We start from the raw sequence: 16,928 nt of genomic DNA, 5'->3' as shown, positions 1-16,928 counted from the left end.
TTGTGGTTACATTCCAGGCTGCCCCCCGATGAGGTAAGGCAGACAAAGGGACATCCTATGTTGGCTGTTACCCGTTGTCCAGCTGTTAATTATATCTTGGTCGTGGCTCAGCAGATAACAGGTACTGCCTGGAGTCTGAAAAATCATGGGTTCTCGTCCTACCTCAGGCCCTGGTTCAGACTGACTATTCCATGCATGAAGTAGAGCAAGGAAACATTTCCAGAATCTTGTTTTTATCTATTTCTTCACTTATTTATTCCTTAAACTCATTGTGAACATTTTTATTCATGGGAGCTTGCTGTACCCAAATAAACCGCCTCATTACTATGATGGCTACACTTTTTTTTTTTGCAAAAGAACTGCAATTAAGACTGAGAGAGATCCTTAATCAATAGGGGAATCAAGGGTAATGGGAAAATGGAGGAAAGTGAACCTAAGGAATTCCGGATCAGCAGGCTTGAGGGGCTGAATGGTCTACTCCTGCTCTTATTTCATGCGGATTGGTGTACTGTACTTTGGAATGTTCTGAAGTCCTGAAATATGGAACACAAGATGGTTCTTTTTAAACTTTGGAACAAAATTTTATATTTTTAACCCATTTTTCATTGTTGTAAGGATTGCTACATTGTGGACCAAGGTGGAATTAAAATCTTTGTATGGAAAGGGAAAAGGTCCACTAAACAGGAGCGTCAGTCATCTCTGAGCAGAGCACTGGTGAGTATTGCACATCCTGTACCTTCCCACTAGTATGAGGCATTCAATGCCTTTAAGATTTCAAGACTTCTGGCTTTAAGAATACATTTCTATGGCACAGAATATAGCGGCACCTTTGCATGTTGTAGCTGAGTTGAAATATTGGCAGTGGATTGTAAAGGACTGATTTTAATGTCTCGATTGGGATACCAGAGGGGCTAGCAATGAAATGGTTAATTGCTTGGAGTGTTTAATTGTTGGTATTCTTCAAAACCAACAACTGAAAAGCCATCAGTGTCGAAGATTTAATAACAATATGCTCCATTCTCAGTGTTGCTGGGATTTATTGTTTGTTCTTTGTTACCCCTCAGGAGCTAGTGGGGAGCTGTTTTCTGGAGTCCCTGCAATCCCTGATGGTCCCATAGAGCCTTTTCCATTTCCTGTTCTGCTTTATGAACAGTAGCCTTTAATTCTGAACGGTGAACAGTGTTAAGGAGGTAAATGTATAAACAAGGATGGTCAGGAAAAGTCGCTCTGATCCATTCAACTGGTCCCCCACAATTATGATCACAGTGTGTCCACCCTTGTCCACATCCAAACACTATCTTTGTGCAGTGAGTGCTGACCACTGTGGATTTAAGACTAACCTTAAGGCAATGCTCAGTGTGTGCCTAGTTTATAAAGATATTCTAGTGCATTCAAGTAAATATATTCGCCTCTTCTGCAGTACCATGTGCAGTTCTGGTTGCTCAGTTATAGGAAAGATATTATTAAATTGGAGAGGGTTCATAATAGATTTACCAGAGTGTTGCTGGGTATGGAAGGTTTGAGTTATAAAGAAAGGCTGGATAGGCTGGGACTTTTTTCACTGGAGCGTAGGAGGTTGTGAGGTGACTTGAGAGAAGTTTATTAATCATGTGGACTATAGATAGCGTTAATGGGAGATTTCAAGACTAGGGGGCGCATTTTTTAAGGTGAGAGGAGACATTTTTAAAAAGACATGAGGGGCAAATTTTTTAGATGGTGGTTTGTGTGTGTAATGAACTTCCTGAAGAAGTGGTGGATGTGGGTACAATTACAACATTTAAAAGACATTTGGATAAGCACATGAATAGGCAAGGTTTGGAGGGATATGGGCCAGGAGCAGGCAGGTGGGACAAGTTTAGTTTGGGATCATGTTTGGCATGACTGGTTGGGCCAAAGGGTCTGTTTCCATGCTGTATGACTCTATGGTAGGTATTTTCTTCAGCAGGAAATGAATGAATGAATAAATCTTGGCTTTCAGAACCAAGGGATTGGTATGGATCAATTAATGGGTCCTCTTCAAATTGGCAGGCAGTAACTAATGGGGTGCCACAGGGATTGGTGCTGGGACCCCAGCTATTCACAATATATATTAATGATTTGGATGAGGGAACAAAATGTAACATCTCCAAGTTTGCAGATGATACCGAGTTGGGTGGAAGGGTGAACTGTGACGAGGATACAGAGATCCTTCAGCATGATCTCGACAGGTTGGGTAATTGAGCAAATCAATGGCAGGTGCAGTACAATTTGGATAAATGTGAGGTTATTCACTTTGGAAGCGAAAACAAGAAGGCAGGTTACTACCTGAAAGGCTGTAAATTGGGAGAGGGGAGTGTGCAGTGGGACCTGGGTGTCCTTGTGCACCAGTCGCTGAAGGTAAGCATGTAGGTGCAGCAGGTGGTAAAGAAGGCAAATGGTATGTTGGCTTTCATTGTGAGAGGTTTTGAGTACAGGAGCAGGAATGTGTTGTTGCAGTTATACAGGGCCTTGGTGAGGCCACACCTAGAATATTGTGTACAGTTTTAGTCTCCTTTTCTGAGGAAGGATGCTCTTGCTCTCGGGGGAATGCAGCGAAGGTTTACCAGGCTGATTCCAGGGATGGTGGGTCTGATGCATGAGGAGAGATTGACTAGGTTGGGATCGTTTTCGCTGGAGTTCAGATGAATGAGGGGACATCCACAGACACTTAAAATTCTAACAAGACTAGGCAGGGTAGATGCAGGGAGGATATTACCAATGGTGGGTGTGTCCAGAACCAGGGATCACAACATGAGGATTCAGGGTAGACCATTTAGGACGGCGATGAGGAGACATTTCTTCACCCAAAGAGTGGTGAGCCTGTGGAATTTGTTACCACAGGAAGTAGTTGATGCCAAAACATTGAATGTGTTCAAGAGGTGACTAGATACAGCATTTGGGTGAATGGGATCAAAGGTTATGGGGAGAAAGCAGAATTAGGCTATTGAGTTGGATGATCAGCCATGATCGTGAAAATGGCGGAGCAGGCTCAAAGGGCCGAATGGCCTCCTCCTATACTCTGTGTACAGCGATCCCTTGGGACTGTTCGAGGGACAGTTGGAGAGTTGACCCTCCCAATACTCTTCCCTCAACCAACATCAGATAATGATTGGGTACATGGATTTTTAAAAAATTTATTCTCTGGCTGTTTATGGGAATCAATGTTTCCTACATAACACCATGTAAAGTGTTTAATCGTCTGTTAGTACTTATTGGGAATGTCTTAGTGTAAGTTAAGCCTTTATGGAAGGGCTGAGCTGCCTGTAAACAATTAGAATGCTCTTTTCTCAGGATTTCATGAAAGCTAAAGGCTACCCTGAGTCTGTAAACATCGAGATGGAGAATGATGGTGCGGAGTCTGCTGTATTCAGGCAGCTCTTCCTCAAGTGGACAACAAAGTATCAAACCGTTGGCATGGGCAAAACTCACAGTGTTGGCAAAATTGGTACGAACCTGGGTCAGGGGGTGGGGGTCAGTGTGGGAGATTGAAGGGTGGCAGAAGGGCAAGAGACTGAGAAGGAAAGACTGAGCGAGTGGTTGGGGGTGAGGGGAGACTGAGGAAGGAGTGGAGTTGGTGGGGGTGGGGGAACACTGAGGAGTGTGATGGGGGAGATCTGAGAGGAATCTGGGGGTGTGCTGGGTGATGACTTGGGTGGGTGGGGTACAGACTGAGGGGAGTTGGGGATGGGTTGGTGATGGGCAGGTGGGGATGGTGGAAGGACAGGGTTAGGACTGAGGAGCAGGAGACTGAGGGCCATGAAACAATACAAATCTGAAATGAAAAGAATTGTTGAGCTAGGGGGAAAAGGCAGGAGAGTGGGACTTCATCAACTGTTCTTGCAAAGAGATAAGATGGGCCAACTGACCTGCTCCAACGTCTGATTATCTAATGCCCTTGTTTTCCAGCCAAGGTGGAGCAGGTGAAGTTTGATGCCATGGAGATGCATGCCAGGCCTGAGGTAGCGGCCCGTGAGAGGATGGTGGATGATGGCTCTGGTGAAGTAGAGGTACCCTTGTACCTTCCCACATTCACACATGGTCTACTCGGCCGCCTTTTCAAATTCTCTTTCCTGTGTTTGAATCCTTCAGTGGCCTCACCTTCTCTCTGAACCCCCTTTTGGCCCTCGGATCTCTGCTGTGTTCTCCACCCACCAAGCCCCGAAAAATCCTCATCTTTATTCATCACACCACTGACACTGTGCCTCCTCGGCATCTAGGTTCTAAGCTCTGAAATTCCAACCCTCTTTCTCTGCAACTTATGACACACACCTTCAAACTAAATACTTTTGCTAATTACAGCTCGGGAACAGGCCCTTTAGCCCACCTTGTCTGCACTGACCATGATGCCTTTCTAAAATAATCCCATCTTTCTGTATCCCTCTATTCCCTGTCTGTCTAAATGTCTCTTAAACATTGCTGTTGTATATGCTTCGACTACCTCCCCCTGGCAGCATGTTCCAGACAACAACTACCCTCTGTGTTTATTTAAAAAAAAAAAATTCCCCTCACATCCCCTTTAATCTTTCCCCCTCTCACCTTAAACTTATGCCCCCTAGTACTTGACATTTCCACTTTTGGGGGGAATAACCATCTAGATATCCACCCTATCCATGTCCATCATAATTTTATATCCTTCTATCAGGTCACCCCTCAGCCTCGGATGTTCTAGTGAAAACAATCCAAGTTTGTCCAAACTCTCTCCTTACAGGTAGTACACTCCAATCCAGACAGCACCCTGGTAAATCTCTTTTGCACCCTCTACAAAGACTCCACATCCTTCCTATGGTATGGTGACTATCCAGGACAAAGCAGCCCACTTGATCTGGCACCATATCCACAAACATCACTCCCTCCCCCATCGACAGTGGCAGTAGTGTGTACTGTGCAGAAAATCAGTTCCTTTGACAGCACCTTCCAAACTCGTGATCACTTCCCAGAAGGACAAGAGCAAAAGGTACATGGGGACAAATGTATCAAGCACTCCCTCCAAGCCACTCAACATCTGACTTGGAAATATATCACTGTTCCTTCATTGTTGCTGGGTCAGGATCCTGGAATTCCCTCCATAAGGGCATTGTGGGTCAACCTACAGCACCAGCACTGCAACAGTTCAAGAAGGCAGAGATAGTAGGAACTGCAGATGCTGGAGAATCTGAGATAACAAGGTGTAGAGCTGGATGAACACAGCAGGCCGAGCAGAAAGGCTGACGTTTCGGGCCTAGACCCTTCTTCAGCAGTTCACCCACTTCTGGAGGACAATGTGGAATGGGCGATGTGGTCCTGTCAGCTACACCAACATTTCCTGAATAACATTTTTTAAAAATTCAAAGGTACTATTATAAAAATAAGGTCTTGTCTTGTCACGATCACAGGTCTCAACACTGGCACATAAAAAGATCTAGTGAAGAAGTTTTCAGTCTGTGAATACCTGGGACAAGGGTAAAAGACTGAGGTTGTTTCCCAGCTCTCTGGATCGGCCAGTTTGCAGGAACAGTATGGGAATTGTTTAGATTTCACTTTTTGTTTTATTTGGCCACATTTCCATTCCTTCCCTCTGTCCTCAGCAGCACCACTCAGCCTCCAAAACAATCTGATTTTAGATGGACTGTGGCCTGAAGTTCCTTGCAATGAAGTCAGCACCTTTTATGATGCTGAAACCCAGATCCTGCAGGTGGGGGGGGTGGGGGGATCACTTGTCTAAGAAGCAGCAAACTTGGGAATGTTGAGCTTGTCCGATGTTCAATGTCTGACTTCAACTGGCCTGATGTGGAAAGGTGCTGAATCATTTTCCCTCTTTCCTTAAACTCTAGACTCTTTGTAAGTAATAGCCTCCCTCTGGTATCTTTGCTCAAAATAAACTTTTAGGGGCGATTGTACCATTACAACACTATCACTGGATTAGTAATCCAGGAGCTCAGGTAATACTTTTGAACATGGCTTCAAATCCCATCACAGCAGCTAGTGGAATTTTTTAAATTCCTACCAACAAGGAGCAGGATTAGGTCATTCAGCCCCTCTAGCCTGCTGCACCATTTAATAAGATCTGACTAACCACAAATCCACATTCCAACCTCCCTCTGATTAACCTCTCACTGTCTCTTATCAAGAATCTATCTGTATCTGCCTTTTTTAAAAAAAAAAAAAAATTCTGCTTCCACCACCTTTTTTTCAGGGAGAGAGTTCTAAAGACACTCAACCCTTGAACAGAAATAAAAATCTGCCTCACCTCTATTTTTAAAATGGGTGACCTCTAATTTTAAACAGTGACCCCTAATTTTTAATTCTCCCAAAAGAGGAAACATCCTTTCAATGTCCATCCAGTCAAATCTCCTACGGATTGTGTATGCTTCAATCAAGTTGCCTCTTGCTCTACTCCAATGGATACAAGCCCAGCCTGTTCAACATTTCCTCATAAGATCATCATCCCTCCACCAACTCCCACCCCCATTCCAGGTATTAGTCTAGCAAACCTCCTCTGAACTGTTTCCAATGCATTTACATCCTTCCTTAAATAAAGAGACCGATTCAGGTGTGATCTCATCATAATCTCCCTACTCCTGTATTCACTTCCCCTCATGATAAAAGATAACATTCTACTATCTTTCCTAATTACTTGCATTCTCGTTCTTTCTGTGATTCATGTGCTAGGACACCCAGATCTCACTAGTTAGATAACGTGCTTTCTGTTTTTATTTCAATCATTTACTATGGTTGCTGTTAACTAGGAGTGATATCACCGTGACATCATTCATCATATTTTGTTACACCATATCAGGGAAAGCCTGCTCTCTCTGTGGTTCCGGAATGTGCTGTTCCATGAAATTAATCCAAAAACCTTATTTGAACTCTGTATCTAGGCCACCTTTTTTGCCTTTTTCTGATGAAGGGTCTAGGCCCGAAACGTCAGCCTTCCTGTTCCTCTGATGCTGCTTGGCCTGCTGTGTTCATCCAGCTCTACACCTTGTTATCTCTTTTTTGCCATGTGACTTTTCTAGTTAATACAGATTAAAATCCCCCATTATTATCACTGTCTTTCTGACAAGCTCTCATTATTTCTGCCTTTGTGCTCCATGTGGGCACTGTCAGGAGGCTGGTACACCACTCCCATGAGTGACTTCTTGTCACTTTCATTTCATTTCTACCTAAACCATTTCTACCTCCGGCTTCCTGACCTTTGATCATCTCTCTCTAATTTGCTAATGCCATCATTGAATAATAGAGCTACTTTTCCACCTTCTGTATTAGCTTTCTAAAGCTCCTGTTCTCTTCAGTGTTCAAGTACCAACCCATGTCATGCTAACACTTATATCATACTTATTTATTCTATTAACAATTCTGGAATCGGAAGTTAGTAACAACATCATAAATTATTAGAAAAATCCATCTCGTTATCTAGTTTCCCTTTTAGGGAAAAATCTTTCCTCCTTTACCTGGTCTGGCAAACATGATGACTCCAGACCCACACTGATGTAGTTGTAAGTTCCCTCAGAAATGGCCCTAGTGAGACACTCAGTTTTGAAATATTAGCCTCGGATGCCAGCCACTGTGGTTGAGGTCGTTCACTGCCACCACTCCTCTACTCATTTCAAATAAACTTTAACCAAGTTTACAGCCCCTCATGAAATGAAAATCAAAAAGGTTGTCAGAAACTTATCAACATTGAATTGAAATGTCATTACTAGAGGGGAGGATGCACTCCAGCCCCTGTGGTGCCCACCAGTCTCTAAAGATTGTGCCAATGGATTTGCATGATCCTTCCCCATGGATATCAGAGCATGGGCACAACCACACAAAAAGGGCAGGCAGTTGGGTGAATCCTCCTTTCTATGGAGTAAGAACTTACTTAATTACCTGTAATAGAGGACAGTTGGCCAGTGAGTCTTAATGAGAAGAAGCAGTTGCCTTGAGTATTGAATAGGTCCAAGTAACATTTACTGATTTGGCACTTTTACAACTATCAGGAGCCAGAGGTGCTCCATCTGTCCCGACTGGGACCTTGTGCTATACTGCCTGACTCTCCTCCAATGTCTGTGTGACACCAGTGAATTGGGTGGAGCTAGTGCAACCTCAACATGAACTCTCTTTCAGAAGCATTATCTTGTGCTACAGCTCCCCTCAAGCTTTTCCTTCTCATTTAACATTTACACATTCAGGTATATAACTATTTTTACATTTTACCACTGGCCCATCTTACCATTTTAAGGTATATTTAAGGGGTAGGAGGTTTAGAAGGGACATGAGGAAAACATTTTTCACTCGGAGGCTGTTTAGAATCTGGAACTCACTAAGGGTGGGAGAGGCAGAAATCGTTTGTGGATAGCCCTTAGTAAAGTGACTAAGTTAGTTCAGCAGTGTGTGATGCCAGGGGAGAACACTGATCATCCAATAGAGAAGACCAAATAATATTAAAGTTAGCTCCTTGCCACTAGGACAGTAAGACCCTGTGTCTGAGACTAACTAACTGTGTGCGCCCTATAAATCAAGAAGGAAGCTGAACCTAACCTTGTAGTGAAACTGAAACTAAAACTCCCTCTCCTTTTCTCTTTGCTATAACTAAACTGATCTGTTCTCAGGTATGGATGATTGAGAATCTGGAATTGGTCCCAGTGCAGAAGCACATGCTTGGCCATTTTTACAGTGGAAACTGCTACCTGATTCTATACACCTACACTGTCTGTAACAAGATTCACTATCTCCTCTACATCTGGCAGGTTTGTATTACTCTGGACTCCTTGTAAGTTAGACTTAACCTGGGAGTGGTGAGCAAGCTGGAATGTAATAAAGGCAAAATACTGCCGATCTGATATCAAAACAGAGTGCTGGAGAAAAGGCTTGTCCAGCAGCATTTGTGGAGAGTGAGATATGGAGCTAATCTGAGGCTTTTGAAGGGTTTGCAGTATAGAATAGCAAATACCGAGTGAGCTACAGGCTGGATTAGTCAAGTGATTTGGGTAATTGTTGTATTGGATGAGAGTGAGTTTCGGACTGGAACCTAATCAAGGGGGTTTTGGGATTTTAGATATAGAAAATCACAGATCTCCAGGAGTGTTTAAAGACTGGAATCTCAAGGGGTTTGAGGGAATTGGAGGATGTTGGTAATTTTGAGGGTACAGACTAGGCATTGAGCCTAAAAGGTGCAGAGCTGGATGAACACAGCAGGCCAAGGAGCAGTAAGGCTGACGTTTTGGGCCTAGAGCCTTTTTTTTCTGATGAAGGGTCTAGGCCCGAAACGTCAGCCTTACTGCTCCTATGATGCTGCTTGGCCTGCTGTGTTCATCCAGCTCTGCACCTTGTTGTCTCAGATTTTCCAGCATCTGCAGTTCCTACTATCATTGAGCCTAAAAGGCCTGTCTTTACTGGGCTGCACTTATTTTCCTTACAATCATCCTCCAGAAAATAAGCAAACTCCCACTACAACGTCACCTCTGAGGTGTACGAACCCAGTGCAGGCAAGTTCTGCTCCGTCAATGGCCCCAAGCAGGAGAGTAGATCTCTCCAAGAGAGGAAGACAAAGTTAGGGTAATCCCCCAAAATTGTTAAGGAGAGTCTAGGGAGGAGGAGAGAAATATCAGATTAAAGGAAAAAACAAACTTTTTTCTAAATTTCTTTTGAATGTTTTTCATGATTTTAGAAAAAAATCTTAAAACAGAGTACAAGTTGCTGGATTAATTGTGGTATAACCTCCAGAAGTAGACCTAACCAGAGTTGGACACTGCAGAGTAGAGAGTGCAGTCTTAGTAGTTCAGGAGCCAGCTGCTGTGCAATGTTTAAACTGGTGCGTTTATATTGCTGAACTTAAGTAAAGTGACATTGCAAACTGGTCATAGCTTCTGGAGAGCAGAAACACATTGGCATTACTGAGGAATTAAATGATTAAATCATAATTTGGCAGTACTGAACTTGAGTATTTCTCAAAGCGTTTCATCTTACACTCATCAGTGTAATTTGCAAGAAAACCAATACTTACACCACATATGTGCCCATTTCCATCAGTGCTCTTAAGGCCATTCGGCCCTTTGAGACAATTAAGCACCATCATGGCTGATCGCCAACCTAATTCCACACATTACCCTGCCTTGTTCCATGTCCCTAAATATGCTTGAATCTCAAAAATCGACTAATCTCTGATTTTTAAAACTTTCAATTGACCCAGAATCAACTACGGTTTGTGGGAGGCAGCTTCAAAAACTCGACCGGTTTTTGCTTCAGAAGTGACTCTGAATTACACCTCTGAAAGATCTGGCTGAAATTCCTGAACAACAGCCCATAGTCCTAGACTCTGCAACCAGTAGCTTCTCTCGTGTTCCCCTTAACACCTCCTTAAAATTCATCAAATTACCCCTCAGTTTTAAATTGTAGGTAATCCTCATTTGTGTAAAGCTTTGGGATTTTTCCAGAAATTGGAGATTAGGTTGAAAGTCGAACATGATTATACGGAATGATGGTATGATATCATTGTGGAATCAGGGATCTGTTCCTTTTTAAATGGCCCCCACTGTTGACCAGGGTTTGGTCTGCCTTCCTGATGTCACATAGATGTAGTGGTGGGCTTTTTTCTTTCCACAAGGTATTTGCTCCTGATGAGGGGATATTTACGTTGGCTGCTGTACCATATGGAGGAGACATGGGTAAGATCGTGCTGAAGGATTTGTTGAACTTTTATTATAGTTCCTGATCTCTACATCTAGAAGACTCTCGGGCACATGTGCCTGAGCTCAAGATAAGCAATTCAGATGTAAATTGTAGCACACTTTCTTCAGCATGTCCTGCTGCAGAGAGGATTCTGTAAGATGGAGAATGAGACATTTTTAACCATCAGGTCATGTGAATCATGAGCATATTCTTTCCGGTATGTTGCATGCTGGCTCTGCGCTGTAATGTAATAAAGGACAGCGTGGGCTTGAAGCATTATCAACTACTCTTGTTCATCTTATATTCTGGTGATATTTTTAACCAATGGTGTGACATGTGGGGCAAGTGAGAAGTTAAACCTTCTGGCCCAGAGATAGGGACATTACCACAGGAGCCTTTTCGTGTATTCTTACGTATTTTCTTAGTGAAGGGCATCTCGTGCTTCAGTGAAAAACTCAAAGTTCATTTTCACCGGGTTTTCCTACTCTTATTTTCTTCCAGGGTACCCATGCCAGTCAGGCTGACATTACTGCCTCAGCCTATCAGGCCGTTCACCTTGATCAGAGCTACAATGGAGAACCTGTTCAGATCCGAGTGACGATGGGGAAAGAGCCACGACACCTGATGGCCATTTTCAAAGGCAAACTTATTGTTTTTGAGGTAATGTGGTGAGTTTTGTGTGTGTGTGTGGTGGGTCTTTCTGTGACAAGACAGCCCAGAGGCAGTGTGTCTGTTGAACGTCCACTTTGCACCTTCCCTGCACACCCACTCCCCAAACTGACTTCTAACCCCACAAAGCCTTATGCCATAAAGACATGTATAAGGAATGAGCTGCCAGAGGAAGTGGTGGAGGTGGGTACAATTACAATATTTAAAAGGCATATGGATGCGTACATAAATAGGAATGGTTCAGAGGGATATGGGCCAAATGTTGGCGAATGGGATTACATTAATTTAGGATATCTGGTTGGCATAGACAAGTTGGATTGAAGGGCCTGTTTCTGTTCTAAGTCTCTCTCTGGGACACTCTCCGGGACTCTCTCTGGGACACCCACAGCTTCTGCTTCAGCTCCAGCAGTAGCTCATTGAATCTGGAAATGAAAATTCTGTGACAGTGACCAAGAAACTAACATTGACCCTTTTTTTTTCAAAAACAAGTCCATTGCCAGTCATGGCAACATCCCCTAAAAGATTTAAAAAATGTAAAATGAAGCTCCTCTGCTGTAGGGATCATGGAATATTGGTTGTTTCACTGGGGTTGTAATCCAGAGCCCCCCAAGGTAATGTTCTGGGGACATGGGTTCAAATCCCAGCACAGTCAATGGTGGAATTTAAATTCTATTAATAAATCTGGAATTGAAAGCTAGGTTTAGAGATGGTAACCATGACGATCATATCAATTGTTATAAAAAACATATCTGTTTTGTTGATGGATGGCAGGAAATCTGTCATCCTTACCTGGTCTGGCCTACATGTGACTCCAGACTCAGTCTCTGCCCTCTGGCTTCATCAGCCATTGCAATCAGTTCAAGGGAAATTGGGGATAAGCAACAGATGCTGACCTTGCCAAAGACACCCACATCCCATGAAAGAGGGGGGAAAAACCCCTAGCTTATGCCTTTTTTGCCACTTGTGGGTTCAAACTGTTCCAGTATGTTCCTGGTCAATATCCCATGGTCCATTTAAATGTCAGTTTATTACAAACTTTCCTGCCAGTATCCCGTCCCATTGTGCCATCATGCACCCCCAGCTCCACTCCCCAACCCTTGTCTTTGTTGACCTACACTGGTTCCTAGATCCTCCAAAGGTGAGACCACACTTGCTTTACCTGCAGAACTCTGTTCCTTTTAGAGTGGGTGTCTATTTTGAAGGAAGTTACAATGATGATACCCATTAAGCAAACTTGAACAGTTTGTTTTTTTTTCCCCCTCTGTAGCAAAGAGAAGGCTGACCTGATGGAGATATTGCCTGTAAGGGCTGGGTTATTTGGCTGGGTGCAAAGCAGGGCTAAGGGGCGGCTCAGTGGTTAGCACTGCTGCCTTACAGCGCTAGGGACCCAAGTTCAATTCTAACCTTGGGCAACTGTCTGTGTGGAGTTTGCACATCCTCCCCATGTCTGTGTGGGTTTCCTCTGGATGCTCTGGCTTCCTCCCACAGTCCAAAGATGATCAGGTGAGGTGAATTGGCCATGCTAAATGCAGGGTTAAGGGGATAGTGTGGGTCTGGGTGGGATGCTCTTCTTAGGGTGTGGTGCAGACTCAATGGGCCAAATGGCCTCTTACTGCACTGTAAGGATTTTGGGATTCTATGAAAAACCAAATTTTCATTTGTGGGTGAGATCGGCAGGGGCCATCAATAGAAGATAACCAGAAGGTCAGCTTTTTTGCTCCTCTCCAGTTGCCCCATGAACTAAGTGGTTTGTTCTGCCATTGCAGAGGGCAGTTAAGAGTCAACCCCATCACTGGGTCGGGAGTCACAAGTAGGCCAGACCAGGTAGGAATGGCAGATCTCCTTCCATCCATTAATGAAGCAGATATATTTTTACAACAATTCATGACATTGTCATGGTCACCATCACTAAACCTAGCTTTCAACGTGATGTTTATGACAAACCATTTTTACAAAGACAGTGGTAAGACTGTGGAGTGCAGTTGAGGTGAATAAGACAGATTTATTTAAGGAAAGAAATGAATAAATACAAGGAGGAAAGGAACACAAAATGTGGAGGATAAACGCCACCGCCAATCTGTTGGAGCTGCAGGCCTTTTTCTGTGCTGTAATCACGAGGTGACCTTTCATTGTCACCGGGCAATGTCTGGAATTCTCTTCCTACACTGTAGGTGTCCTTCCACCACATGGGCTGCAACAGTTCTATAAGGCAGCCCATCAACACATCACCAGAGTGACTGGAAATGGGCACAAATACTGGCCAAAGGTGAGAATTAATTGTACAGTAACTTCCCAGAAGAAGAGCCAGTGGACGTGATCTAATTGGATTTCCAAAAGGTCTTTGACAAGGTTGTGCACAGGAGGCTGCTAAATAAGATAAGAGCCCATGGTATTAGGGGTAAGGTACTGGCATTGATACAGGATTGGCTGACTGGTAGAAGGCAGAGAGTGTGGATAAAGGGGTCTTTTTCAAGATGGCAGCCAGTGACTAGTGGAGTTCTACCAGGTCAGTGTTGGGTCCACAGCTATTCATGTTATACATTAATGATCTGGATGGAGGATCGTGGACATGGTGGGGAAGCGGACAAAGAAGTTGCAGATGCAATGCAAAGTGTGAGGTTATGTAGTTCAGTAGGAAGAATAGAGGTTAAACTATTCTCTAAAAGGGGAAAGGCTTTGGAAATCTGAAGCATAAATGGACTTAAGACTCAGCAGGTGGGTGAATGAGGGTGAGAAACATCAGCCATGATAGAATGCCAGAGAAGGCTCAATGGGCCAAATGGCCTGATTCTGCTCCTGTACCTTTTGTGGTCTAGGAAGCAGTGAATGTCTAAGCAGATTGCCATCCTGTCCTCTGAGTAAAACCTGGTGTTCAGGCTAGCCCCAAAATGATGCCAAATGTCCAATGTTGGTCAGTACCAGCTCCAGGAACAAGTGATTGCAGATCAAGATGAATGCTGACTCTCTTAAACCTGAATTGTTTGCCCATATGACCCAAGGTTGGGGTTCCACTCCAGCTATTGTGACGTCTGTTCCAAGGTTGATGTTGCAGTTGATTGTGTCTGAGCCAGTTCTACCTGTTGGAATAATGGGTTGGCTTTCTGGGATGTACGTGACAATTCTTGTATTTTGCAGGGGAATGCCCCCACGGATGATAACCATGAGAGCGAGGCCTCTGTCTGCCTCTTTCAGATTCGTGGTGAGAGCGAGTACAATACCAAGGCCTTTGAAGTCCCAGCACGTTCTTCCTCCCTTAACTCCAACGATGTCTTTGTGTTGAAAACGAGCGAACGGTGCTTCCTATGGTTTGGGAAGGTGAGAACTCTTCAAAATCATTGGGCAGCACCACTGGGATCCAGTAACTAATCGTATGCTTCCCTTGCAATGTGCTGTAATCCACTCTGACCACAAGCTGAAGCAAGTTTACAACATGGCACGCTGGCCTGTAAATGGGTTGGGGTGTATAATGGGTAAAGGGGGAGAATTCAGAATTACTGAAACAACCGGCCTCATAGCTGGATATAAAAGTAGCTAAGGCCACTGAAGGGCTGTGGAAGCTCAATCATTGAGTATTTTGTAGTGATTGTAATGAGGTCAGTCAGGTGGACCTCATGGAGTATCTATCTCATGGGCCAGATTAACAGCCCCAATCAGAGAGCCCTGGCTGACAGATCTGAAAAGGAGTTTCAGATGTTCTGCTCACTCAGCGAGCTGACTGAGGAAGCTGGATCAGTGTCAGACTCTCCATGTATAAATAAAGAGTGACTTGGTGACAGTATACCAGTCTCTATGGTGTTATTTCATTGTTCAAGACACATTTCCAGAGGCTAAAGGCATTTGCATGTGAGAGAGGGAGTGAGGAAAGTGGCATTGAGGTAGATGCTTAGCCATGATGTAATTGAATGGTGGATTAGGTTTGAAGGGCTGAATGGCCTATATTCTGAAAAGGTGGGAGAAGGAGGGAAAAGTTTTTTTTTTTTTTTTTTGTCTGTCTGCTCTTTATGACTCTTTTTTGTGTTGCAGGGATGCAGCGGTGATGAGAGAGAAATGGCTAAGAATGTGGCTGACACTATCTCCAGGAGGGACAAGTGGAATGTGTATGAGGGCCAAGAGCCGGCTGAGTTCTGGGTATCCCTTGGAGGGAAAGCACCATATGCCAATAGCAAAAGGTACATCCCCTGCTGAAGGAAAGGCCAGTCTGATCATAATTGGCAAGTGGCTTCGAAGGAATCATGCTTTTTGTTTGCATTCATGCTCGCACTGTGCTTATGACACTTCACTCAAAGAACAAAGACTAGTACAGGGACAGGCCTTAGCGAAATTTTGTAGCTTGGGTTGTGGATGTAGTTGTTCACTTGCCCACCGAGCGGGTTGTTCCGTGGTGTGCAGATGTTTCATTACCATTCCAGGCAACATCATCAGTGCGACCTCTAATCAAAGCGTTAGTGTTCTGCTCCGTTCCAAATTTATATGATCCTCTGGTGTGGTGGGTCTTGTCATTTCCAGTTCTGTTTTGTTTAGCAGCCGTCTGTATATGGGGTGTATTTCTGTGTTTCTTAATGGAGCTCTGTGTTGAGAACCAGGCTTCTAGGCCCTTCAGCCCACCAAGCCTTTGCTGACCCATGCCACCTCTCTAAACTAAAAACATTCTGCGTCTACACAGTTAGTATCCTTTTATTGCCTGCCTATTCAGGAGCGTCAGAGGCTGAGGTGTGACCTTATAGAGACTTATAAAATTATGAAGGGTGTGGATAGGATGAATAGCCAAGTTCTTTTCCCCAGGGTAGGGGAGTCCAATACTAGAGGGAATAGGTTTAGGTGAGAGGGGAAAGATTTAAAAGGGACATAGGAGCAACTTTTTCATGCAGAGGATGATGTGTGTATGGAATGAGCTGCCAGAGGAAGTGATGGAGGCTGGTACAATTACAGCAGTTAAAAGGCATATGGATGCCTATATGAATAGGAAGGGCATGGGCCTAATGCTGGCAAATGGGGCTAGATTAATTTAGGATATCTGGTCAGCATGGATGAGTTGGACCGAACTCGGGCCAAAGGGTCCGTGTTCATGCTGTACATTTTTGACTCTATGTATCTATCAAAATGCCTCTTAAACACCGTGTTCTTGTATCTGTCTCCTCCACCACCTCCTTTGGCAGCGCATTCCAAGCACTTACTACCCTCTGTTTTCAAAAACAAAATTTGCCTTTCACATTTTGCTTAATTGTTTCTCTTTTTATCTTTAAACGCATGTCCCACTAGTAACTAACATTTCTGCCCTGGGGAAAAGACTCTGACTGTCCATTCTATCCGTGCTTCTCATAATTTTGTAAACTTCTATCAGGTCGCCACTCAGCCTTTGGTTTGTTTTCACTTGAATGTCAATTTTGTCCAATCTCTCCTCATGGCTAACACCCTCCAAACCAGGCTACATCCTGGTAAAACGAGATAACTAGGTGTAGAGCTGCATCAGAGGACAGGAAAACTGACGTTTCAGGCCTAGACCCTTCTTCAGAAATGGGGGAGGTGAAAGGGGTTCTGAAATAAATAGGGAGAGAGGGGGAGGCGGGGAGAAGATAGGTGGAGAGGAGACAGACAGGTCAAAGAGGCGG

At 44.0% G+C, this 16,928-nt stretch overlaps 1 protein-coding gene across 1 annotated transcript in view; it reads left to right on the top strand.

Moving 5' to 3' along the window:
* Positions 1-16,928, top strand: part of LOC109924038 (villin-1) — a 62,226-nt gene that overhangs the window by 29,465 nt on the left and 15,833 nt on the right. Inside the window, exons 8-14 of the mRNA XM_048599373.1 lie at positions 616-714; positions 3,310-3,463; positions 3,925-4,025; positions 8,592-8,729; positions 11,152-11,310; positions 14,455-14,634; positions 15,343-15,488. Of these exons, the coding sequence (XP_048455330.1) occupies positions 616-714; positions 3,310-3,463; positions 3,925-4,025; positions 8,592-8,729; positions 11,152-11,310; positions 14,455-14,634; positions 15,343-15,488 (977 nt within the window). The remainder of the gene's footprint in view (positions 1-615; positions 715-3,309; positions 3,464-3,924; positions 4,026-8,591; positions 8,730-11,151; positions 11,311-14,454; positions 14,635-15,342; positions 15,489-16,928) is intronic.

Source organism: Rhincodon typus, chromosome 7 (assembly GCF_021869965.1).
Source record: "Rhincodon typus isolate 14 chromosome 7, sRhiTyp1.1, whole genome shotgun sequence".
NCBI lineage: Eukaryota > Metazoa > Chordata > Chondrichthyes > Orectolobiformes > Rhincodontidae > Rhincodon > Rhincodon typus.
This window is presented reverse-complemented; position numbering and strand designations above follow the sequence as displayed.